General features: G+C 39.2%; 1 protein-coding gene across 2 annotated transcripts in view; it reads left to right on the forward strand.

Moving 5' to 3' along the window:
* The window catches only part of LOC120530890 (transmembrane protein 51-like), a 53,115-nt gene extending 39,847 nt beyond the window's left edge, over window positions 1-13,268 (forward strand). For both annotated transcript variants that reach the window (XM_039755654.1, XM_039755655.1), the window contains exons 2-3: window positions 10,514-10,917; window positions 11,088-13,268. In XM_039755654.1, the coding sequence (XP_039611588.1) occupies window positions 10,586-10,917; window positions 11,088-11,514 (759 nt within the window). In that variant the 5' untranslated portion in view covers window positions 10,514-10,585 and the 3' untranslated portion in view covers window positions 11,515-13,268. The remainder of the gene's footprint in view (window positions 1-10,513; window positions 10,918-11,087) is intronic.
* The last annotated feature ends 12,667 nt before the right edge of the window (window positions 13,269-25,935 follow it).

Raw genomic sequence — 25,935 nt, forward strand, 5'->3', positions numbered from 1 at the left:
TTGTGTGGGCTTGTGATTTAAAGGCTTTTAATTCAACAGCACTTTTTAACCCCTAATACTGTATCTATTTCATCACTTGCCTCTCTCTGTATGTTTGGTTGTAAGCAACCTGTCACTAAAGGATTTGTAACTAGGAAGGTGTTCCTGCTTGACTCCTGAGTATCTTCTATCGTGAAATAAACTCCCTGCTTTATCATTATAGGCACAGTTAGTCAAAATGGGTAATTCTTACTATTTGATGTGGACTTCAGATGGTCATAAAGTGTTTCACACTCACTTGTTGAATAAAACGAAAACAAGCAAGTGTCTGTCTCCTGAAATAAGTGTGGAAATGAGAGCCAATTAAAATGTAATGGCTTCTAGCTCCTATCATAAAAATTGGCCTGAAAGTAAAAGCAGGAAAGAGCCTTTAGATGATAATGCTTTTGAGAAACACACCAGCATAAATGCTGCAAATTATCTTCTGTTTCCTGGCAACCTTTCAAGCTCACCACGGTCAGTGCTGGAGAAGTCTTTGGAGACATTGTGCAAAATGTCTGATTGCAAAAGGTAATGTTTTCTTTAAATGTATTAAATAGATGGCTGTGTAAGGACGGAAATGGAGTTAATGTAACACCTGTATCGCTTCTCTACACAATGAATGTCGTATACTGAATTATACATTTGATTGAAAGACATCTCTGACCAGAAACCTCAACTGCAAATTCTTTGAGACCTGTAAAATGTGATATTTTCATCAATAACAGTACTTTAATAATGTAGATGATAAAAATATTTTGAAGCTTGTTTATGAGAAGGAAAAAAAAGCCCAAGATTGAAGCAGAATTTATAGTTAATACCTCGCACAGCCAGGAGGAAAGATTCGGCAGTAAAAGGAGAGTCTATTCAAGCCAAGTGGCCATTTCTCTTGTAATATAATTTGTTTTGTCTTTTTACAAAGTGCCTTTAAAAAGAAAGTACAATGACAAGAAACATAGCATTTAATGATTTTACAATATAAATATAACACAAATCTATAATAATACAGACAGGAACTCTTTAGAAAATGACAAGGTCAACGTTAGGTTTGTGCTCATATTTGATTATTTAAAGTGCACTATTTTGCATTATCAGCAGTATAATAATTAATCATAAAATTACTTTTAGCAGTACTATTGTACATTTTTATAGCTTGTGAAATAAATCTGTGCTTGTCACACACAGTGGTTTTAATTTTTCATCTTCTTGTGTCAGATTTGCTTTTTGTTAACTGTTCTTACCAGTTGAAGTGTGCGTCTTAAGACAAATGCCAGAGTGATCTGGTCGAGTGCCAATGTTGTATGCAGTTATTGGCTTACCAAAGATACATCTGTATGGGCAAGAATTTCACCAATTAAAAAAATTACGAAAAGCACAGCATGAAGCAGGATACGTACCCCTGAGAATATTGTCATAATTTTTCAATTTACAGGTTTCCCTGCAGACTAAGTTTTCGGCATGTTTATTTTTAGACTTCTTCGCTAAATATTGGGAAGACTGCATCACATGAAGTGAGGGAAACCTGAAGTGCATTTTCATAAAGCTAATGACTAAAAATCTTGACAGGCTGGTAATTTTCACACCAATTGCAGAAATAGGGGACTGATTACTAGTCATTACTCATGCCTGTGTTGCTAGTGAAGGTATGAGGGTCATACTGAAAGTAATGAGCATATTAATTTTATGATTCAATGAAAATATGAAGAGGAAATTACTACTTGTCAGTGCAATCTGCATACCTTTGTTTACCTGTCTACAAAATCCCCATCCTAATCAATGTATTTTTATCACAGTTGTAGGAGTTTGCAGCAGTACTTTTTTCCAGCTCCTCCACACCATTGCTCTCAATAGAAGCAGATTTCGGGCAACCACAGCAGTGGTTGTGTTGCAGCTTTATAATGTGCTTTACCCATTATCTGATACTGACAGCACCCATGATAGCATCTCCCAATCCATTTTGAAGTCGTATATAAAAAGTCAGCCGCAGGGGATTTCCTCCTTCCTGGTAAGTTCAATTACAGCACTTTGTCAACATATAGTATGTTCTTATCAGCCATCCCAGCCCACATGGAACTTTAAACATGTGACTGAGGGAGGTCATCTCAGTTGGATTTAGGCAATAGTGGAGCTGCAAGTTACAATACCACACATTGTATTATTTTTATCAGGCATTTTAGGTGACTCCAGTATGCTGCTTATTTTAGCACAACCCTTGTACAACTAGTTATCATAAAACTCCCATTACAGCCCTGAGAGTTCATTTGAAAAATTGAAATGGCCAACAAACTCCACGGTCTGGATGAAAAAGGCCAAAAAAGTTAAATTGAAAAGGAACAGTTTATTAAATCAAATTAGTTTACAAATAAATCTGGAAAAATAAAGTGCAATTGTCAATATGTGCAGTTTTTTAAAAACACTTTTACTAAACCCTGTGATTATAAGTTTGTTTTTTTTTTTTTTTAAATCTGTTGGCATATAGGGCGTTTGTCTATGACAAGCTAGTTCACTGGTGGTAAAAAATGTGAATGAAGCTAAAAGACCAAGAAGGGACCTCCTCACAGCTAAAGTATCAAGTGATTGTTGATTACTGAGACCAGACCATAACCCTGCCTCTGAACCCCAATTACCAGGTTGCCAAGCAGTCAACCATGGAACCTGTGGCTGTGGGGTGTACATACCACACCACTGGTCAGAGAATATAATTTGATGTTGGAAGCTTTTGCGGGTCTTGCACTGCATGCCAGCTCTTGTGGAGCCACTGTTGGCTAACTGCAGTATAAACTTGAAATTTCAGAGATAAAGGTTAATGACACATCTTGTGTAGTACAAATGACAATTGGGGAAACCATCTAGTAGTTCTTACCTCAGTTAAGTTTTAAGAATGCAGGATTTCTTATTGATAGCAACAATAAGGGATGAATATAGGTTAGGTATTTCATAAAGTAACTAAGAGCAAAAATGGCAGATAAATGGGATAGATGATATAAATTGGGAATTCCATTTTCTACCATTAGCAGTACTGAGTAAGACAGTCTAGTAGCCCTTTAACTCTGATTTGTGTAAAAGCTCAATGTGTATATTATACTGTGATTGTATACTTTGACGTTCAATGTTAGTTTTATGGTATAACTAACATATGTAAATATTTTTCTTTTCATATGAGAATTCAGTTTTGTTCAGGAATATATTTAGTATATAAAATAAAATATAATTTATTCAAATACAGAGATTTTCTTTCCAATGCAGGTACTTAATGCCAGCTGTGGATGAAAGAAGTATCAGCAGATACATTTAGGAGCATTCATTTTATTTTCATATGGACGTCAAGGTCAAAAATCATATTGGATTTTGGTCAAATATTAGTCCTGATGCACTGTGGCTCCAAAATGATACCAAATCAATTTTCAGATTTCTCCACTTTCATTTGGGGGTCTCATTTACACATTGATTAGAAATCAAAATGAGCAACACGGTATAATGTTTGAGTATTTTTGGAGGCAGTTGTTAACTCTGGTTAAAGTGGGAGTAATGGGATTGAATACACTTTATAACTTTGTTCATGGTGGGGCATTAAGGGTAGTAAAAGCATCAACTATAGAAACTGCTTTGGTAAGTGTCCAATTAGCATTGCTGCTAAGACTAGCACTCGTCGTAAAGAGATTACGATCAAAGTGGGGAAGGAACCACTTAATTTATTTTAGAAATAAGTCTTGGAAGAATTTGTGCATTTATGGAGTAAGCTCACACATACTCCAAGTAAGCTTTTTGTTAATAAGATGAAAAATGTTTTCATTCATCAAATACCTGAAATGGTGAAAATGAACAGGCATATGTGTTTTTTCTGAAAATGTTTTTTTGAACAAAGGAAGTACCTAAGCTGTAAGATTTTTTTCCTTATATTTGTTTTAATGTGTAGCATTAAGAATTTCACTTTTGCTTCACTACACGTTTACCACACAGATTGTTTTTTTTATATATACAGTGTGGGTGTGTGTGTGTGTGTGTACAGCATATACATGTATGTATGTATGTATGTATGTGTATATATACATACAAGGGTGGGCAGAAGTAGGTTTATAGTAGTTTGTATGGAAAACGACACACAGGTTATGATTATTACAATAGCTTTATTAACTCAATAGCTGCTTTAACCTTATTAACTCAAAAGAATTTCTCAGTGGCACAGTGCACTTAGGTACAATCTGTGCTCAGATTGATGGCATTCAATTTTTACACATTCTTGTCGTCTACTTGCTACACTCAGGCACACTTTAATAGTAATAAGAAGACAAATACAAATAAGTAATACAATAATAAATAACTATTAATACATGAATAAACTCTGTTTTGCATACTCACAGTTGTAAATCTACTTTTGCCCATGCCTGTATACATTAATTTTATTTTTACATTTACTTAAAACACACAATTTATTCCACTTGAATCGATGGGGCCATTTTGTTGTTCCTTTGTAAACGTGACAATGACCATAAACTCTGTCTGCCTGCCTGTCTGTCTGTCTATCAATCATGTGGCCACATTTTAATTTGACTTTAACAGTGTGTAAAAAGTTAAAGTGAGAACACTTGTACTTTTACCTGTTAACTAAGAGAACAAAGGAATGCTTATATTGTAAATTGGTTTTATGTGGCACTAGCTGTGTTGACTGGCTTTGCTCAGGAGACTGCCTAAGACAATGGGCCTTAGTTATTGTGCCATTGATTAATCTATGTAACTAACTGATCATTTTCTGTATACAATATTTGTATTTTCTTTATAGTAGGAGCTAATATTATTAAGTCGTTCGAGCTGCTTACATTTGCACATGCTGCATACAGGCCTTGGTGGTGTCAGTGTGAAAGATCTTTCAGCAGAACTCTGTATATTAAAGTGGTATTTGGTAATGGTGCAGAGGTGATTTAAAGTTAATTTATTTAAAGCTAAAACCAGAATCAGTATCAAAGCATAAAGACAGTATTGCCTCAGTTATACAATGGATTTAAGTAAATGTCTACGAACCAGAAAAAAAAGTTACTAATTCCTTCCACTCACACAAAAGCACAGTCCCGTTTTCTTCTTATCACATTCTGAAAAACAGCCTCTGCATCAGCTATAGACAAAACATTACTTCATAATGTTTAGTCATGGCTTGGATCCATTGGTTAATATGGAGTTTTTTTTTTCCTTGTTTTAAATTTCCTCTTGTTCCTTAACTTCATAAAGCACGTATCACTGATCGTTGATTGGTATTGTGAAATTAATGATGATATACAGGTGGACAACAGTGTTGGCTTTTTGAAAAACACCAGGCTGTGCACTGAGGAATGGATTGTTTCACCAAGGTGACCCTGTGCCCCTTGCTGTTGTAATTGTGTTTGATTCAGGAAGGGGGAAATGGGGCCCTGTCTTTGGGTTGTAAAAGAATCTAAAAAGTTAAAACTGGATTCCAAGGCCATAAAGGTTGAGAAGCCAGGGAAACAAAATTGTCATCCCAACATGGTTTGTGTCTCTTTTCAACACGCTGCTCTTTCTTCTTCACTTAGTCGTTTACGTGCCATCTAAAACGTATAACATTTTTAAGAGCTTGAAGCATATGAAGCATGTCTGCCAAAAGAATTCCAATAACTACGAGGTTAGATGTCCGTGAATTTTTTTTAATTGCCTGTAAGTAGGGTATGACATGCAAAAGTCTCTCACAGGTCTTGCTTTCTAAAGTTGTAATGTCTAGTCTCGCGTGACGTCAGTGTCTCTCCGAGATGGTCACATCTCGACCTAAGATTTATTTATATATGATGTGGCTGCGAGTGTAGTATATTTCACACAACTGATCCAATAAGAAAGGTGTGTGTATGTAAATATGTGTGTATGTAAATGTGTGTGTGTGTGTGTGTGTGTGTATATATATATATATATATATATATATATATATATATACACACACACACACCTTTCTTATTGGATCAGTTGTGTGAAATATACTACACTTGCAGCCATATCACCTGACGAGGTGCTGAATCACCTGCTGAATGTGTTGTGTTTTAGCTTTGCCAGACTTTTCTCTTTTCAGTTTTCTCTTCTGCAGACAGCCTTCATTTATATGAACTGTCCCATTTCTTTGTGCAACTGAAATTGTCAGGGACATGGTGCATTAAAATGACCCACTTGCTACAGAGTTATTAACCGGAAATATCAACAAACAAGAACATGTGTTGGCTCATTTTCTTTTTTGTACAATCATTTGTGTCAAGGCATTTTTAAAATGTTGAGGCATTTAGTTTTCTGCTGTATCGGGAGATACTGAGATTTTTATTTAAATATATTATAAAGAAGTTGGAGAAGGAGAATTGTGTGATCAAACAATTAAGGCGCAAGTTAAAGGTATGGGTTTTTAATGCGGTGGCAAGTCCAGCAATGATGTATGGAGCGACTAAATGGGCTGTAAAGGGAGAGCCGGAGAAGGAGTTGGATATGGCAGAAGTGTAAAGGTTCAGATGTATATGTGGAGTTACAGAAAAGGACAGAATAAGAAATGAGGCAATCGGAGGCACAACAAATGTAGGAGAGATATCTAAAAGTACAGGAAAGTAGGTTGAAGGACATGTGATGAGGAAAGGCAATGATTATTTGAGCAAGAGAGTGATGGGGATGGAAGTACAGGGGAAACGAAAGTGAGAAAGGCCAAAGTGGAGGAGGAAAGATAAAGTAAAAAGGGTCTGACTGTGGAGAAGGTGCAAGACTGAGCTGTTTAGAGAAGGTTAGTAAGGTACATCGACCTCACATGGAAGAAGAAGTCGTGTGTGTGTGTGTGTGTTCCGAAATACCGACTTGACGCATCGAAATGTCCTTCCTTAGAGGATACCTACAGCATTTTTTAGTGGAATGGGAAAGTGTTGACAAGTGACTAAATGACTGAGTCAACTTTATATATACTAGAGAGAGAGAGTTGAAAAGACTGTATTTAGTTGTGTGTCTGTCTTCTAATTCAAAGTAAGATTAAAAGTAGTATTACTTAATGTAGGAATAGCTGTGTAATCCGTTTCCCAATCTAAAAACATGAATTCTGCAAAAGGGGATGACCTTCATTGTAAGGTGTGTCCTAGAACTGAAATTTAGCATCTTGCATGGTTTTTGTAACAGAAGCCCTTGCCTGGGGTTGTGCACTGGATGGCAGCTACTATTCCACTGCAGAAGAGATTTGATTTTTACAAAGCATCATCAGTCTCTCAAGCCACGTACTCCTGAGAATATACCAGAAATTATATTTTCCACGACTGGAGAGCAAATAAGCAAAAAAGACATTTTAGTGACTTGTATTGTTGTCATCATTTCTTTTCATAAGCAGTTACTTAAAGCTGCTCACAAAGTATTCCAGTGTTTTTGCAAGTGTACAATCAAACAGGCTTTATTGGGGCTAATGTTTGTTTTGTGATCAAAGTTAAGTTGAAGTCGTGGCTAATGATGATGCACTTTTATTTTTTGGCTACACCTGAATTGTGTAAAGGGGTAGTATTTTTAAAGTGATGAATGATCTAGGCACTGGCATGCAGCCTTAAAACACAATGTAAAAAATTCTAGTCTTTGTTTTTTTTTTGACATCTCTACAAAATTACCTCCAGATTTGTTGAACCTACAAATGTCTATATATGTGAGTACTGTTAGCCGTGATCAGTTTTAAATAATGCTAAACTAAATCTTCAATAAGACCGGCCTTATTAATGAGCTGCATATTATGGACAGAGGGCATGACAAATTTACAATAAGTGTCTCATCATTGGTACAAACACCTTTTATGCAATTTTAAAATCACAAGCCAAACGTATGAGTCAATAAAATACGGCAGGAAGAGTACCCAAGTCCTGTTCAGTCATGTGCGTCATTATTTTCTTGAATCAGGGTGAAGTGTCACAGTAAGGCAAGCTGATATGTGATCTTTGAGGAAATTACTTTTATTTACCCCTGAAATTAACTGTCAAATGCCAACCACATTCCAGTCAGTTAAGCGAGGAAGAGAGTGGCAGTATGATTTCAACGTACAAATATAACTTTCCTTCTTTATGAATGATATATTAGCTGAGAAATGTGGTGTTTTGTGTTTTTGGCAGAATTATTTCAATAATCTAGTTTGTAGTTTATTGCCTGGCTGTTAACTTGTGTACTTTTGTCCTGTGGAATGGAAACGTGCAGGATTTCATACATGAAGTCTCGTTTGACAGCTCGTCAGTTTCCTTGTGCAGAGCTGGCCATTGTGAGTTTCTGTTAAGAACTTTGTACCTGGTGCAGTAGTTACTCATTGAGTGTTTCCTCATTGAACTTCTGTGGACTTTATTTTATTGAAATTTATTTAAATGCTCTGTACTAGAATGTTGATGCTATCCATCCAGTTTGTCCAATCTGCTTATCTGTAAAAGGTCATAGCATAAGGTGGGCACCATTACTGGACAGTGCACCAGTCTATCACAGAGTGCACATCCATTATAAATGAAATGTTACTGTTGAGTCATCTTAGTGTGAAAACACTACTTGAAGCAATCTCTGGTGTGTGGCACTGATAAAAATATTTATATAGTGACTTTGTATTTAAAGATAGATAAAATAATTCTTTGGCCGATTTTTGGATCCCTTTTTTGTTTAGTGTTTAACTAGAATATATGTGTGTTTGTCCTTTTTAATTTATTCCATAAAATATGATGTACACCCTTTTAAGCTCCACTCCTGGCTCATTTAAGCCAATGCACTTGTGCCGGCCTTGTTGCAGTTTAAGAAAAAGGCCTGCGATAGGAAACCATTCAACATGCATGGGCAGTACAACACCACCTAGTGCATCAATAATCACTCAAGGACTTCACTTGGGTGCATGTTTGGATGTTGTCTGCCCTCTTGTGTTCATTCCAAGGAGGTGCAGCAAAAACGTTCCTAAAGAATGAGTCACAACTCGTTTTCATGGAGATTATTGATGGAGCAATCTTTTAATTTTGTATGACTAATAATTTCAGTAAAACTATTTTCCCATTGTTAGTTGATCACTGTTTTGTACAGCAACTTTCTTAATATATTTCGGTGACCTGCTTTTGGACTATTGTGCTATAATCAACGTTTAACACCAGATGCTTTATGGACGTCCGGTCAAGAGAGACACCAGCATAGTACGCTTAGACATTGCAGGCAAAGGTACAGACAATATAGATCCAGAAAAAACATTTTAATAAAATCCTGAGGTTTTTTTTTTCTGACTGTCGCCCTATCCTGGGCATGGTGCTATTGGCCTTTGTAGATGAAGAGGACAACAACAACATTTATTTATATAGTACATTTTCATACAAACAGTAGCTCAAAGTGCTTTACATATTAAAGAATAGAAAAATGAAAGACACAATTATAAAACAAAGTAAATCAACATTAATTAACATCGAATAAGAGTAAGGTTCAATGGCCAGGGGGACAGAAAAAACAAAAAAACTCCAGACAGCTGAAGAAAAAATAAAATCTGTAGGGATTCCAGACCATGAGACCGCCCAGTCCCCTCTGGTCATTCTACCTAACATAAATAAAACAGTCCTCTTTGGATTTAGGATTCTCACGGAAAGGCTTGAGGATGATGATGGTCACGTAGACTTCTGCCTTTTAATCCGTCCATCATTGTTGGAGCATCATGAAGCTTTGAGTAGGCGCCACCACCACAAAGAAACCGGAAAAAGAAACAGAAAAGAGAGTAGGGGTCAGTACCAATTTTAGAGCCACCATGAATAGTTATTTTGAGGAAATTGAACATATAGAGTATCAGGATTAAGTTAAATTAAGATTAAAATGAAGTTATAAAAAGGCCATGTTAAAGTAATGTGTTGTCAGCAGTTTTTTAAAGTGCTCTACTGTATCAGCCTGGCGAATTCCTATTGGCAGGCTATTCCAGATTTTAGGTGCATAGCAGCAGAAGGGTTCAGAGTCCAAATGAAAACCAACAATGATAATCAAAGCAGAGATGTTAGTCCTAATAGTAATGGGAGTCCTCTTCAGAAGATCTAGCATGTTGGGCACTCGGCCCACAGTGCTTGTGATTGGTACACTGACTAACTGAGTCCTGCTTATCGGGACATACATGCTTTACCTGTATAGTAAAGGAAGGAGAAAATCCTGCCATCACTCACACACCATTACTGAGAGATGAAGCTTATTTTAGATCAATGACAACACAAATGTTTTATGTATTCCATCCTCAAACGTGAGGGGCAATTCTGTGCTGCCTTTGTTGGTAGTCAATCAAAGCAAAAGAGAAAACCAAAAAGACTCCTGATGATCCAAACTCTCTCCTGAAACATTGTGGTTGCATTGTGGCCTTAGGTGACTAAAAGCAGTTGTAACATTTAACTGTACATGCACAATGTCGTTTTGTTAAAACTACTTTGGAATAATTTGGGATGTAATACTTTGTGAACACTTTTGTACACGTTTATGTTACGACAGGAGGACACCCAGTAACTTTTTTTCCCCCCCATTGCAGGTTTGGAATATTCCAGCTACCGAAGACTACCTCATCTGCTTGGGCCTCCTGGCCTGACATCAACTGTCAAGAATGGCTCAGAGCAGCAACTCGAGTGGCTCACAGTATGCACTTTCTGCTTTGGGCATCGGCCTTATCGCACTGGGCATTGTGATGATCGTGTGGACAATGGCACCTGGTAACAGTATTACAATGGGCAACAGCAGTAAACCTGATTCAGGAACAGACGTTACCAAAGGGAAGACCACCTCAATTGCCTTTGTACTACTTGGTGCTGGTGTAGTCATGTTGCTGCTTGCTATCTGTTTGACAGTAAGAAATAAAAGGACTCAGCGACGACGAGAGGCCACCCCACCAAACAGTCACTACGATGATAACAGAGCCCCTCAGACAGCTGGACGAGTGTGAGTTCATTTTATTACACAATTTGAAGCTGCGCCTTCCTGCTGTGAGATGTTTCATTATGTTGGTTGGGGGTGGATTTCTGGTTTTGTGGTTTTTAAAATGTAATTATGTCCAATCTGATTGTTTTAAATTTGCATTCATTCTTCCTTCTTGTGTTTTTTGCATGCAGGGAAGAACTTCCAAGAGCAGTGTATGACGTACCCAGTTACGAGGAGGTGGTTGGGAGTGCAGAATACCCTGTGAGACAAAGCAACCTTCCAGCTGCCTCACTGCCCTCCTATGAATCTCTGGTCGATGCAGACGCAGTATTGACAGCTATGCCAGCTGCATCAGCTACAGATGCACCAGTCGTCACCCAGACCACCCAGCAGCAGCTTCCACCCCAACAACAATCTGGCCCTCAAAACCAGCGTCCAAGCAGGAGGCTGAGGCCGCTTAAAATCCGTCGCATAATGTCAGAGAAACTGCACCTGAAAGACATAAGGCTCAACGTTGAAACGCACAACCAAAACAAGCTGGTCAGCATTGAGCCTCTGACACCACCACCCCAGTATGATGACACAATCATGGACAAGATCCCTGGGCCATCAGTCTAAACTGCAGAAGTCGTCCGGCTGAATTTCAAAATGACCTTCCTGCTAGTGTGTGACCAGATTTGCTGAAGGTCTACAGACCTGCACTTGTGGCTCGGATGGTCAACACTGAAAGGGATCGACAGGCTTGTCATGTCATCTGAAAGTGTGGCTCTTGAACATTTATTTGACTGTGTGTTCTGTGCCACAAAAACCTTAACCTCTGGCCTACTTTGTGACTTTTAAGTTGCGCTCCTGAGATTCAGGCATGTGACACTCTGCTTACAAACTGATCCTAATGGAGGCAGGGACTCCTTGCTGCAGGCCTGTCTGGACTTCTGGTCAGGGGTTGCAAGTACAACACTGTTCCTGAGCACTGCTAATTTTCAATGTTTGATTGCCTGAACAATTTAATATACTGTACACGTCCTCTACTGTATAGACTCCCGCTGATGAGGAAGGGAAGGTGGCTGATGTTGACAGAGCCCAAAAGAAGTCAAGCAGCCATTGCAATTCATATGTTTTACTTTGCTCCATGATGATGTGTCCTGGTGGCAATTTTAGCCCAGTCGTAAATAAAAACTCCCCTATTTTGGTATTCTTATTCCATTAAATTGTCAGTATTAACATTTAAAAAGTTTTATGAGCTTGAAGTAAGAGGATTCTAAATTTTTATAACCCCGTTACTGGTGGCAGCATCCATTCTGGCCACGGCATTTTAAATGTTTGCTGTACGTGTTTAATTCAGACTAGCCGAAAAAATGTACTGCCTAGCATTTTTTGTAAACCAATGAACGAAACTACAGTAGATGGCACTCTTGTCTGTTATACATTCGGTTTCAGGTTCAGCCCCCTGCCAATGACTGCCAGTTTCCTCGCACATTTCCAAAGAGCGTTGCTAAATTCTCCTGATATGCTTGGCATCCCATCCAGGACCAATTCCTGTCTTGCACCTGGTGTTACCAAAATGGGCCTGTTAGGGTTAGGTTTAGGGTTAGGGTTAGGATTGACAGATGAGTAGTATATCTTACAGATTGTTTAGCTTCTAATATTTTATTGATGGTGATCCCTATTGATGTTCTGTGCAGGTCAGGTTGATTTTGTTCATTCTTAAGCATATTCGTAGACGATGCTTCATTTTCATCGTGCAGCCCACACTAGGGATCTTTGGAGCAAGGCTTTAAGAATAAAACACGGATATTAAGCTACTTTCAGAGTACAAGCGACAAGGTTTATTTAGCAGCAGGTGACGTGCCAGTAATCTACACTGGCCAACGCAGTCACGTATCGGCACACAGAGCAGACCATTATTTGAAAAGCAGAACCCTGTCTCTTCCCTGCTACAGTATTTACAAAGCATTTTCCTACTCTGTTGAAGGGCAGTATTTGAAATTGTAGAATATTTTTACATTTGCCCTTTTTCTAAAGCTCTTCAGCGGACCACAAACCTTTTTGTTTAGTATAAGACGCAGGATAAAATGCTCCGATGTTCAGCATACAGGGACCTCTATGAGTGAACTTTTTTTTCTCTTTTCATTTTCTGGAGCTTTGAAAGATGCACACTTCAGAGGTGTGTATTTTTGTGACAGTATATGCCAGTGTGGCTAATTTTATTGAAGAGATTAACAAGTACATAATGAGCATTATTTGATACACGAAGCGCTCATTATGTACTAGTATTGAAAAAGCTGGCAAGGGACTTTAGTCACCTGTCATAACTGTGTGTCCTTTCGTGCAATTGACATCCCTATGCTGGAAAATAAAATGGATTTTATACATACCTCTGTACTTTTATTTTATTTAATTTATTACATTTTCTTAAAGTGAGGCAGCACGGTGGTGCAGTGGTAGCGCTGCTGCCTCGCAGTTAGGAGACCCGGGTTTGCTTCCCGGGTCCTCCCTGCGTGGAGTTTGCATGTTCTCCCCGTGTCTGCGTGGGTTTCCTCCGGGTACTCGGGTTTCCTCCCACAGTCCAAAGACATCCAGGTTAGGTGGATTGGTGTTTCTAAATTGGCCCTAGTGTGTGCTTGGTGTGTTTGTGTGTGTCCTGCGGTGGGTTGGCACCCTGCCCTGGATTGGTTCCTGCCTTGTGCCCTGTGTTGGCTGGGATTGGCTCCAGCGGACCCCCGTGACCCTATGTTCGGATTCAGCAGGTTAGAAAATGGATGGATGGATGGATGAATCTTAAAGTGATTCAAAAAGAGGACACCATCACACCGTTGCCAAGAATAAACACATCTAAGGTGACATGATGTCTTAATGTATTACTCTGCTGAACTTTCAGTCTTCCTTAAGATCTCCAGTCTTTGTCTTATCCAATGTGTGTTCATATCTGAGCATCGGCAGAAACTACCGTTCATTCAGGCTGAAGTGCAAAACAGAATGTGATCAGGTGGATATTAGACAAGGTCATCCGCCATGTTAGGTTTCCATTTGGCTACCATATCAAGTTGAGGACGTGCAAACAAAGTGACCTCTTTGGAACAAAAGACGTGACTTTTCCGGAGTTTGACATGTCGGTTTCTGTGAACCGATGAGCTACAATAAACTGAGCAGCTGATGACGTTCTGAAAACTTGTCATTTTAAGTGTTTTAGTTTTTTGTTTTTTTTTTAATCCAGTTTTTCTCGTGTATTCTGAGAACAAAAATCAAGTGATTTTTTTTGAATAGGAGTTCTATGCTTCATCAGAAAATGGTGTTGCAATTTTAAGGACCTAACCCTTCCTTCTGCTAGTGCTAACCAACAAGGTTAAGCTGTGGAGGCTGAAAAATATAAACTTTGTATTTTATTCATAACAATTTTTAACAAACATAATATGCAAGTTTTTCTTGTGATGTTAATGACATAAAATGTTAGCAATGCATTCCATTTCTGCTCGTCGGTTTTTCTGCATGCCCAAAACTGGGCAGCTCCGTGGGATGCAGCATGCTCCCATTGTTTGGGGGGGGAGAGAATAATTACAAATATTTATTTTGGCATTAACCACGAGCAGGTCTTGGGCTCGGAATTCTGTATAATAACGGTTAAACTGGAGCCAGGCACGTGGTGACGTGTAATGAAGATACACTTGACAGAATTGAGGCTGAATAACTGTCGATACAGTATTGTGCTGCCATCTACTGGATGAAATCATCTCATGCTTTCTGCTACTTCATGGTAACGCTAAGGTAATCCATCAATATTCATAAGTGAGGTGGAGGCACCAGCATAAAACGGCAAATGAAAAGCTGTGAACTGAAACTGAATCATTGCTCAGATTGTGCGATGGTGATGACGACGTGAATTTGTCATCTGATGTTGACATGAAAAATGAAACTGATGCATGATACTGCAGTGTACACCCGGACTGCTGTGACATGCCAGTGAATTTGGTCACCTGAAGCTTTATGATGGTGTGACAAGAAGGTAAAATAATTACAATCAAGTGCATGCATAACCAAGACGTTAACCCCCATAAGCACTCTTCACAATGCGGCAACTGTCACTGTTCATGTCGAGGGATTAAGGGGGCATGTTGATCGTGCAAATCTGGCACTGACATTCTACTCTGTTGACAGCAGAAAGTGCGCAAAGAATCACACTTCTGCTATCCCGATTGTGACGTCGGGCTGAGCATTGGTGACTGTTTCACGCTACGTGTCACGCTAAGGGCGACTACTAAATCTGCATCGGCAGTGGAGCCCCTTGACATAACTCTTCTATCAATTATCTTGAAGTAAACATAAGGCTAAACACCAGTTTCTCCAATCCTGGTTCTCAGGATAGATTTAACTGCATTTAACTCGCCAGTTCCTATTAAATGATCTTTGTGAAACTGGGAAAGTAGTTTACTTGTTTCTATAGCAGTTTAAAACCAACCAAACTGCTTTACAATATTAAAATCAAATAATAATTAAAACAAATGTGTAATACAAAAATACATATGTAGACATGCAGGTTAGGTGCATTGGCGATTCTCCCTAGTGTGTGCCCTGTGGTGGGCTGGCGCCCTGCCCTGGGTTTGTTTCCTGCCTTGTGCCCTGTGCTGGCTGGGATTGGCTCCAGCTGACCCCGTAGTTAGGATATAGCGGGTTGGATAATGGATGGATGGAGGTCTGAATCACAATCGGATTATTTGGGTGGTTATGTTACCAGGTAACACTTGTGGTTGGTAGGGCGAAACACACGTCATGTACTCTTTGTATTTGGCAGGTACTATATAACATGTCTATGATCTGCTTCTCGTAACAGAAAGGGCATGGCGGATGTTTGGTCACTGGCCGAATAACCACAGGCGTTACTTGGTAGGTGACCACCCAGATAATCCAATTGTGATTCACACAATCAACAACCAGTCAATTAAACGAACCAGCCGCCGTGTTGCAACGACTGAGGCTCTGCCTCAGGTACCGACATCCGAGGTTCAAATTCCCCAAAAGGAGGGAAGCAAAAGTGTGTACACCTGATGGGCCCCGATAAGAGCAAAACACGTGTTGTGTATTTGGAAACTACTATATAACAAAAATACACATAAACGCATGTCTAAAACACCTAAAAAGCTGGAGTACACATGAATTCTTAGCCTGGATTGAAAGCGTTCAATGGTAGGGGCTGAAAGAACATGAAGAGGAAGACTATTCAGCAATTTTGGCCCAGCCTTGGAGAAAACGCAGTCAACTTTACGCCTCGGACGACTGTTTTTGGACCGAAAGTAGCAGCTAATCGGCTAACCTCCATGCTCTACAAGGACAGTAGGGTAAGCTGGAGCTAACCTGTTCAAAAGTTAAAAAAACAAACAGTACAATTTTAAAATTGACTATAAATGTCAGTGGTAACCAGCCTAAAGATGCTAAAATTGAAGTAATATGGCACAAAGTCCTCGTTTTTCTTGGTAGACATCCGGTTGCATTTTGCACACCGAGACAGAGTAGTCTGACTAACCCCAAAATACAGCCCATTACAAAAATCCAGACAAGAAGAAATAAAAGCATGGATTAATGTCACAAAATCCACAAAAGAAAACCTGTGCCTTACTTTGCTTAAAACTCTCGGATGATAAAAAAGAGGCCTTAACAGCAGCATTCATTTGTTAATCAAATTTAAAGTTGGGATCAAATAAGAAGCCCAGATTTTTTGCATAGAGTTTAACATAACTGGAAGGTGACTGTAGATTGTAGATTATGTTGCTAACAAGATTTGAGATCCAGAAATGGAAATTTCTGTCTTGCTCTCATTCATTTTTTAAAAAACGACTAGCCATCCAATGCTTAATGTCATTTATGCAGTCGAACAGGCGTTTGAGTGCACCCGGGCTGCCAGATCTCAAAGGTGTATCATCAGCATAACAGTGGTAGGACACTCCATGTAATGTGGCTTAGGGGTAACACTAGCCGTGTGTGGTCTTCAGAACAGAATACAACCCAAAGACTCCCTAGCAGTTTTACTATATTTGTGAACTTGGAGCGGCATCAGCTAACTTTTAAGACTTACAGAGTGTGGAGGATGTGGACCCACCAGTGCTTGCTACCCCACTGGCTTTCACAAGAAGACACTGGCACTACCATATCTTAGCCGTATCACTGGCATATCAGTCATATTCATTTTTGTCTGAAGAAAATGCCTCCAGTTGGACGATGTCTTTAGTGAAAACTTCAAGCCTTGTTCTCCATTGCGGAGGTGTTTCACTTGCTTGTTGTTCAGGCACGGCGTTTGCTTCATTGTGACGTTGCGTCTCTTCATCTGTGTCATTAGTATGCTGTCGTCATCGTGCGGTGGCGTTTGCTGCACACACGTCTTTAGTAGTGAGAAGTGAGGTCCATGCAGGCGCCATCTAGTGGTTGAGCCTGAGCAGAGCACACTACTCCATACACACACACACACGTCTTTCATTTATATACCGTATATCTAAAATGTACAATGAAAATAAAATACAGCTAAGCACTGACCCCTGTTTTTGGGGTGTCAGATATTGATCCATTAACAGGAAGTGAACAATTTGACAGCAGAGTGTGGCTATTTACGCCTCTTCTTGGCCATTCCACCCCACATACTATACCTATTGTTCTTTGTGTGAATAAAAGCTTTTTAACACATGTGGGAAATGTACACACAACAAGCTAACCAACTACCCTGTAGATGAGCTCATTTTAAAATAACATCTTACCTTACCTTGCATTGGCTTAAACTTTCTTCTTTTCCTCATTGCTTATTATGTGTTGTCCTGCAAACAGGCCTGGTTGCCTTCCTTGGGACTGCTGTCTGTCTGTCTTTCTTTTTAAGAGATGGAGACCATAACTGTACAAGTGTGGTCCAGGTTAGACCTCACTAGTGAGTTACGTACCTTAAGCTTAAGCCACTTGGACTTGTACTCCACACATCAGGCCGTAATGAGCACTGGAGGAAAATACGACACAAGCCTGCTGTGTCCTTGTCACGTTCAGCAACTCCGTACTCCAGGTGCTGCATCAGCTAGCACTTCTCGCAGATGTCGGCCTCCTGAAAGCAGCTGTTTTATATGGTACACTAAAAAACAAAATAAAAGATAGAAGTTTTACACCGACCAGTGACCCTTCTGTAAGTATTTGTAATAACGGTTAGTAATGCCGTCACACAACATGACCTTTATCACTCTGGTATTCATCCAGTTTTCTAGCCTTGTGCATGTTTTTTATCTGTAGTGACGTAACTTACAAATGATTCTAGCTCAGTTTTTTCTTTTGTGTCTTTTAATTTCAATTTCTACATTTTTTAAACACCCAGTTTTACTTTTTAGCACCAATGCAGCTGTCTACACTTGGTTTGATTAAACATCTCTCCCATTAGAAGGCACACATGCATTTTCTTTAGATCAGTGGTTCTTAAATCCAGTTTTCACAATTGCATGTCTTCATGACCAGCAATTGCCAAGTGTTGTTCAGTGAGAGGGGGCCACCCTTTTGAAGATTCACTGACTAACAGCATCTTGGGATGTTTATCATTCATACAAGTGGTGACCCAAGGCTTTCCACAAACCGTCGAGACCCTTCCTTATTCTCTTCAATTGTAATTCATGACTCGGTGTGACTCAGTTAGACATACAGTAGTACCTCTGGTCACGACCGTAATTCGTTCCAAAACTCTGGACGCGACCTGAACGTACTTTCCCCAAAAGATTGTACGGAAATATAATTAATCTGTTCCAGACCATGCGATCTGTATGTAAATATATATTGTTTTAGCACAAAAATAGTTAATTATACGATAGAATGCACAGTTTAATAGTAAACTAAATGTTAAAACATTGCATAATTTCACGATCGTTCATTCATTATTGTTATTTGTTGTTGTTTGTTATATGTTACAGGGGCAAGGGAGTGTTTTGTTATTGTGTGTATATACTGTATATATATATATATATATATACAAAGTGCTCAAAAAAATTAAAGGAACACTTTGAAAACACATCAGATCTCAATGGGAAAAAGAAATCCTTCTGGATATCTATACTGATATAGACTGGGTAATGTGTTAGGAACGAAAGGATGCCACATCGCTTGATGGAAATGAAAATGATCAACCTACAGAGCCCTGAATTCAAAGATGCCCCAAAAATCAGAGTGAAAAAATGATGTGGCAGGCTAGTCCATTTTGCCAAAATTTAATTGCAGCAACTCAAAATTGTACGCAGCACTTTGTATGGCCCCTGTGTTCTTGTATACATGCCTGACAACATCGGTGCATGCTTCTAATGAGATGACAGATGGTGTTGTGGGGGATCTCCTCCCAGATCTGGACCAGGGCATCACTGAGCTCCTGGACAGTCTGAGGTGCAACCTGGTGGCATTGGATGGACCAAAACATAATGTCCCAGAGGTGTTCTATTGGATTTCAATTTTAATTACTAATTATGACACACTCCTAATAGTTGGCGACTTTAATTTTCATATAGATAATCAGTGTGATCTAAAAGTAAAAGAATTTATGAACCTCCTGGATTCTTTTGATTTGAGACAACTCATAAATCAGCCTACACATAAAGCAGGTCATACATTAGACTTAGTGATTACTAAAGGACTGAAAGTTGATATAAAACAGATCATTGATATTGGTCTATCAGACCATTTTCTTCTACTTTTTAATATAGAAATAATGATAAAAACACTCATGAGAAGCATATTGTTAAAAACGCTTCTTTGATTCGCAGCAGCTTTAAAACTTACAAACATTTTAAGCAATCAGTCCGTTTATAGTGCCAGCTATAATAGCGAGGACAATGTAAATAGTAAGGTGGAAAGATTTAATTCTAAAGTGAGAGCTGCTGTTGACATAGTTGCACCTGAAAAGACAGTGAAAAAATCTTCTAGCATTGTTATACCATGGAAGACCCAAAGAGTGTCTGATTTAAAGAGAACATGCCGTAGAGCTGAGCGTCAATGGAGGAAGAGTAAACTTACTATCCACCACGAAATATTAAAAGTCAAAATAACAGAATACAATAACACTGTCCGTCTTGAGAGACGCTGCTATTTCTCCAAGATTATAAATAACAATGCTAGTAATCCTAGAGTCTTATTTTCAACAATTGATCGCCTACTAAACCCAGGTAGCTCAAAGGAATGCCTCCTAAGTGCTTCCAGTGAAACCTGTGAGGCTGTCGCTGTATTCTTCAATCAAAAAATTAATGATATTAGAAATAACATAGTATATCCCTCCAACACTAAGGATCCCCCTAAACCCCAACATCCTGTTATAAACAAATTAAACTCTTTCACTAGGATAGATTTACCTGATTTAAAGAAATAATATCTCAATTAAAACCTCCACCTGCGTCCTTGACCCATACCAACAAGGTTTTTCAAAGAAGTATCAGGCGTGCTAATTGATAATGTTCTTGACATAGTAAATTCGTCACTAGATACTGGGGTCTTCCCAGACTGTCTTAAGACTGCTGTAGTTAAACCCCTACTTAAGAAACATAATCTTGACCCTCAGCTCTTGAAAATTTTAGACCCATCTCTAACCTGCCTTCTTAAGTAAAGTTCTGAGAAGGCAGTCATTATGCAGTTAAATGACCACCTAAATAAACATGCTATTCTTGATAAATTTCAGTCAGGTTTTAGAACAAATCACAGCACAGAAACTGCACTCGTTAAAGTAGTAAATGACTTGCGGGTAAATGCAGACAGAGGCCATTTATCTGTTCTCATCCTCTTAGATCTGAGTGCTGCATTTGACACCATTGATCACAACATTCTTAGAAATCGCCTTAGTCAATGGGTGGGCCTCTCTGGCAGTGTCTTAAATTGGTTTGAATCCTACCTGACAGGGAGAAAATATTTTGTTAGTTGTGGGAATTACAACTCAAGACACATGATATCCAATATGGTGTTCCACAAGGCTCTATCCTGGGTCCGCTGTTATTCTCAATCTACATGCTTCCGTTAGGTCAGATTATCTCAGGGCACAACGTGAGCTACCACAGCTATGCTGATGACACACAGCTGTACTTATCAATAGCACCTGATGACCCTGATTCTATTGATTCACTAACACAATGTCTGACTAGTATCTCAGAATGGATGAATAGTAATTTTCTCAAGTTAAATAAAGAGAAAACTGAAATTTTAGTGATCAGCAATAATGGATACAATGAGGCTATTAGAAATAAACTGGATACATTAGGATTAAAAGTCAAGACGGAGGTAAAAAGCTTAGGGGTGATTGTTGACTGTAATCTGAATTTTAAATCACATATTAATTAGATCATTAGGACAGCATTTTTCACTTAAGAAACATAAGTAAAGTTAGACCTCTTTATCACTGAAAGATGCTGAGAAATTAGTTCACGCGTTTGTTTTCAGTCGACTAGATTACTGTAATGCACTCCTCTCAGGACTACCCAAAAGATATAAATCGTTTGCAACTAGTGCAGAATGCAGCTGCTAGAATCCTAACTAGGAAAAGAAAATCAGAACACATTTCTCCAGTTTTGATGTCACTACACTGGTTACCTGTGTCATTCAGAATTGACTTTAAAATTCTGCTTATGGTTTATAAAGCCTTAAATAATCTCCCCCATCTTATATATCGGAATGTCTGACACCTTATATTCCAAATCGTAACCTCAGATCCTCAAATGAGTGTCTCCTTAGAATTCCAAGAACAAAACTTAAAAGAAGTGGTGAGGCGGCCTTCTGCTGTTATGCACCTAAAATCTGGAATAGCCTGCCAATAGGAATTCGCCAGGCTGATACAGTAGAGCACTTTAAAACACTGCTGAAAACACATTACTTTAACATGGCCTTTTTATAACTTCATTTTAATCGTAATTTAACTTAATCCTGATACTCTGTATGTTCAATTCATCATAACAACTATTCATGGTGGCTCTAAAATCGGTACTGACCCCTACTCTCTTTCTGTTTCTTTTTCCGGTTTCTTTGTGGTGGTGGCCTGCGCCACCTCCACCTACTCAAAGCTTCATGATGCTCCAACAATGATGGACGGATTAAAAGGAAGAAGTCTACGTGACCATCATCATCATCAAGCCCTTCCGTGAGAACCCTAAATCCAAAGAGGACTGTTTCATTTATGTTAGGTAGAATGCCCAGAGGGGACTGGGCGGTCTCATGGTCTGGAATCCCTACAGATTTTATTTTTTCTCCAGCCGTCTGGAGTTTTTTGTTTTTCTGTCCCCTGGCCATTGAACCTTACTCTTATTCGATGTTAATGTTGATTTATTTTTTATAATTATGTCTTTCATTTTTCTATTCTTTAATATGTAAAGCACTTTGAGCTACTGTTTGTATGAAAATGTGCTATATAAATAAATGTTGTTGTTGTTGTTGTTGATTTAGGTCAGGAAAGTGTGGTGGCCAGTCAATGGTATCAATTCCTTCATCCTCCAGGAACTGCCTGCTTACTCTCACCACATGAGGCCAGGAATTGTCGTGCACCAGGAGCCACTGTACCAGCATAGAGTCTGACAATGGGTCCAAGGATTTCATCCTGATACCTAATGGCAGCCAAGGTGCCTTTGTCAAGCCTGTAGCGGTCTGTGTGACCCTCCATGGATATGCCTCCCCAGACAATCATTAACCCACCACCAAACTGCTCATGCTGAATGATGTTACAGGCAGCATAATGTTCTCCATGGCTCCTCCAGACCCTTTCACTTCTGTCACGTGCTCAGGGTGAACCTGCTCTCATCTGTAAAAAGCACAGGGCACCAATGGTGCATCTGCCAATTCTGGTATTCTATGGCGAATGCCAATCGAGCTGCATGCTGCTGGGCAGTGAGCTCAGGGCCCATTAGAGGACACGGGCCCTTGGGTCACCCTCATGAAGTCTTTCTGGTTGTTTGGTCAGAGACATTCACACCAGTGGCCTGCTGGAGGTCATTTTGTAGGGCTCTGGCAGTGCTCATCCTGTTCCTCCTTGCCCAAAGGAGCAGATACTGGTCCTGCTAATGGGTTATGGACCTTCTATGGCCCTCTCCAGCTCTCCTAGAGTAACTGCTTGTCTCCTAGAATCTCCTCCATGCCCTTGAGACTGTGCAGGGAGACACAGCAAACCTTCTGGCAATGACACGTATTGATGTGCCATCCTGGAGAAGTTGGACTACCTGTGCAACCTCTGTAGGGTCCAGGTATCGCCTCATGCTACCAGTAGTGACACTGACTGTAGCCAAATGCAAAACTAGTGAAGAAACAGTCAGAAAAGATGAGGAGGGAAAAATGTCAGTGGCCTCCACCTGTTAAACCATTCCTGTTTTTGGGGTCATCTCATTGTTGCCCCTCTAGTGCACCTGTTGTTAATTTCATTAACACCACAGCAGCTGAAACTGATTAACAACCCCCTCTGCTACTTAACTGACCAGATTATATCCCATAAGTTTCATTGACTTTATGCTATACTCTGATTAAAAAGTCTTCCTTTAATTCTTTTGAGCAGTGTATATATATATATACATATGGTGTTGTCACGTTATTGCTTTGGTGGTGGTTTATACATATATATTTTCTACATGTGAAATTTTGTATTTCTTGTTATTTCATTTAATATAATTAATCACTTATTTTTACATATCTGCTTTTGTGTGCCTATGTTTAATCCATTGATTGTGGGGAAAATTGTATTTGTTAGAGGTATGGCTTGATATATAAGATTCAATCTCAGTAATTTATCCAGGCCACAGGTCTTGGAGGTGTAGCTGATGGCTGGGTAAGGGGTCGGCCGTTACAATTACTGTATATTAGTGGACTACACTTCTTTTTTTTTTTATTATATTTTTATTAATTTTATTGCAATCCATACAAATCAATCAAGTTTTTACAAAAAGAAAAAATTGAGTTAAGGACAAGTCGATCCCCACCCCTGAGAGAGAGAGCAAACCAAACGGCGTGAAATTGAAGGCTTGTAAACATACCTAAATTAATAAATTCTCTGTGCTTTATAAACTTATTTTAAAATATTACTGATTAGATCCTGCCATGTTTTGAAAAAAGTCTGTACGGATCCTCTAACTGAGTATTTGATTTTTTCCAATTTCAAATAATATAACACATCGGTTTCCCACTGACTTAAAAGAGGAGAGTTTGGGTTCTTCCAGTTTATGAGAATGAGTCTGCGTGCCAAAAGTGTAGTAAATGCAATCACAGCTTGTTTGTCCTTCTCCACTTTAATCCCATCTGGAAGAAGGACTACACTTCTTTTAATTCCCTTTTTTAGAGGACTGGAGGTCCGCATGTTCCACTAGTCTTTTAACGTACTGTTGAATGATCTCATTTATTATTTTCAAACTGCATGCATAGCCTCCTGCAATCGCCATTAAATATTTGCATCTCTATCCACATGTATAAAAGTTCAGTCCTGCGTCTACAAACTTCCATCCTAAAAATGCACTCACATTAAGCTGCTGTGGATCATTTGACAGCATTTGTACCTTTTTCCTAGTGGGGTGGCTTTAGTGTGGAGTTTACATGTTTTCCAGATGTTCAACTGGTTTTCTACTGGGTACTGTACTCTTTTCTCAGTCCAAAGATGTGCACTTACCCCAGTATAAGTGCCTAACTGATGGCGAGTATATAAATTGGTATTGGTTCCTACTTTATATTCCTAATCTAAGATAGAATGCAACTCCCTGAGTACCTCCTCTGAATAAGTGGAGACAGAAAATAGGTGGCTGATGTTCAGTTATTACATTGAATTCTGATGGGAAAGAAAAAACAATATGACGTTATTTGAGCACTGTGTGCCAATTCTCTACTCTAGATTGTGATGAATAGGGCGCATGAGTGGGCATCCTGGCAGGGAAGACACAAGGTCCCTTGTCTGGTTGGGAGGCCAGCCCTTCGGAGGCACAAGATGGAAGGCAAAGATAATCCTGTCTCAGCCAGCAGACAGACAAAAGATGCCAGTTTAGCAGTAGGTACATTGGCATCTCTAGCAGGGCTGGACTGAGGAACAAAAACAGGTGGAAGGACAGCGGGAGACAACCTGGCAGGGCTACATACTCCCCTGACACACTTAAATGGCAGCCACCCTGGACAGCCGCAATGCATGCTGGGAACTGTAGTTCCATAGAGCAGCCATGTCAGGTTCCATCACCCTTACTTTTGTGAGACTTCCGTCTGACCCAGAAGTACTTCCGCTGGGCTATGCTATAGCAGGTGTAAGATAAAACAAGCTATTCAACCTCATCCAGGCGAGTTGGAGTCGGGTGCATGGACTAAGCTCAGCTTGAGGGGTGGATGGAGAAGAACATAATTTTCAAAGCCTTTTGTAAGGTACTTTATTGTAATAAAACTTGTATTTAAACCCGGAACTTGTGTAGTGGTGGTTGTGCTGGGGTTTGCAATGCTCCCTACTGGTCACAGAATATAAAGTTGTATGGTTTAACTAAATTCATGTACAAAACTGACCCACCACAATTTTTCAAGTTTAAGAGCAATGATTGATAGAAATTAAGTAAACTAAGTAAGTAACTTGGAGATACCTTGATTAATTTTAATAAATCGGTTGTTTAAACAGTCACGGACAGCATTACTGAGATTGGGCATATGAACGGCTTCAGAGTTACACTTTTAATTTTTTTTGCTTAGACATTATTTGCATTGGCTGTTAGTCAGATGTTGCATACTACAGAGGTGGAGGAACTAAACACAGATAAGAAAGGACCTTCAGAGAATCGAATGTGTACAGTACACAGATAACATATCGCAGAATTGAAGGAAATACATGTGCGTGATGACACACTTGAAAAGCTATGCTGCTTAAACACCGGGAACAGATGGCTGCATTCCACCCTTGCTTGGGTACTGCAATGGCTGGACATTTTCTGTGTTCACATCCATGGATATTTTCTCCTTTAATCTAAAATCAAGTGTATAAAGTATCTATCTATCTATCTATCTATCTATCTATCTATCTATCTATCTATTATATAGTGCCTTTCACATCTATCTATCTATCTATTATATAGTGCC

Source organism: Polypterus senegalus, chromosome 6 (genome assembly GCF_016835505.1).
Source record: "Polypterus senegalus isolate Bchr_013 chromosome 6, ASM1683550v1, whole genome shotgun sequence".
NCBI classification, from domain to species: domain Eukaryota; kingdom Metazoa; phylum Chordata; class Cladistia; order Polypteriformes; family Polypteridae; genus Polypterus; species Polypterus senegalus.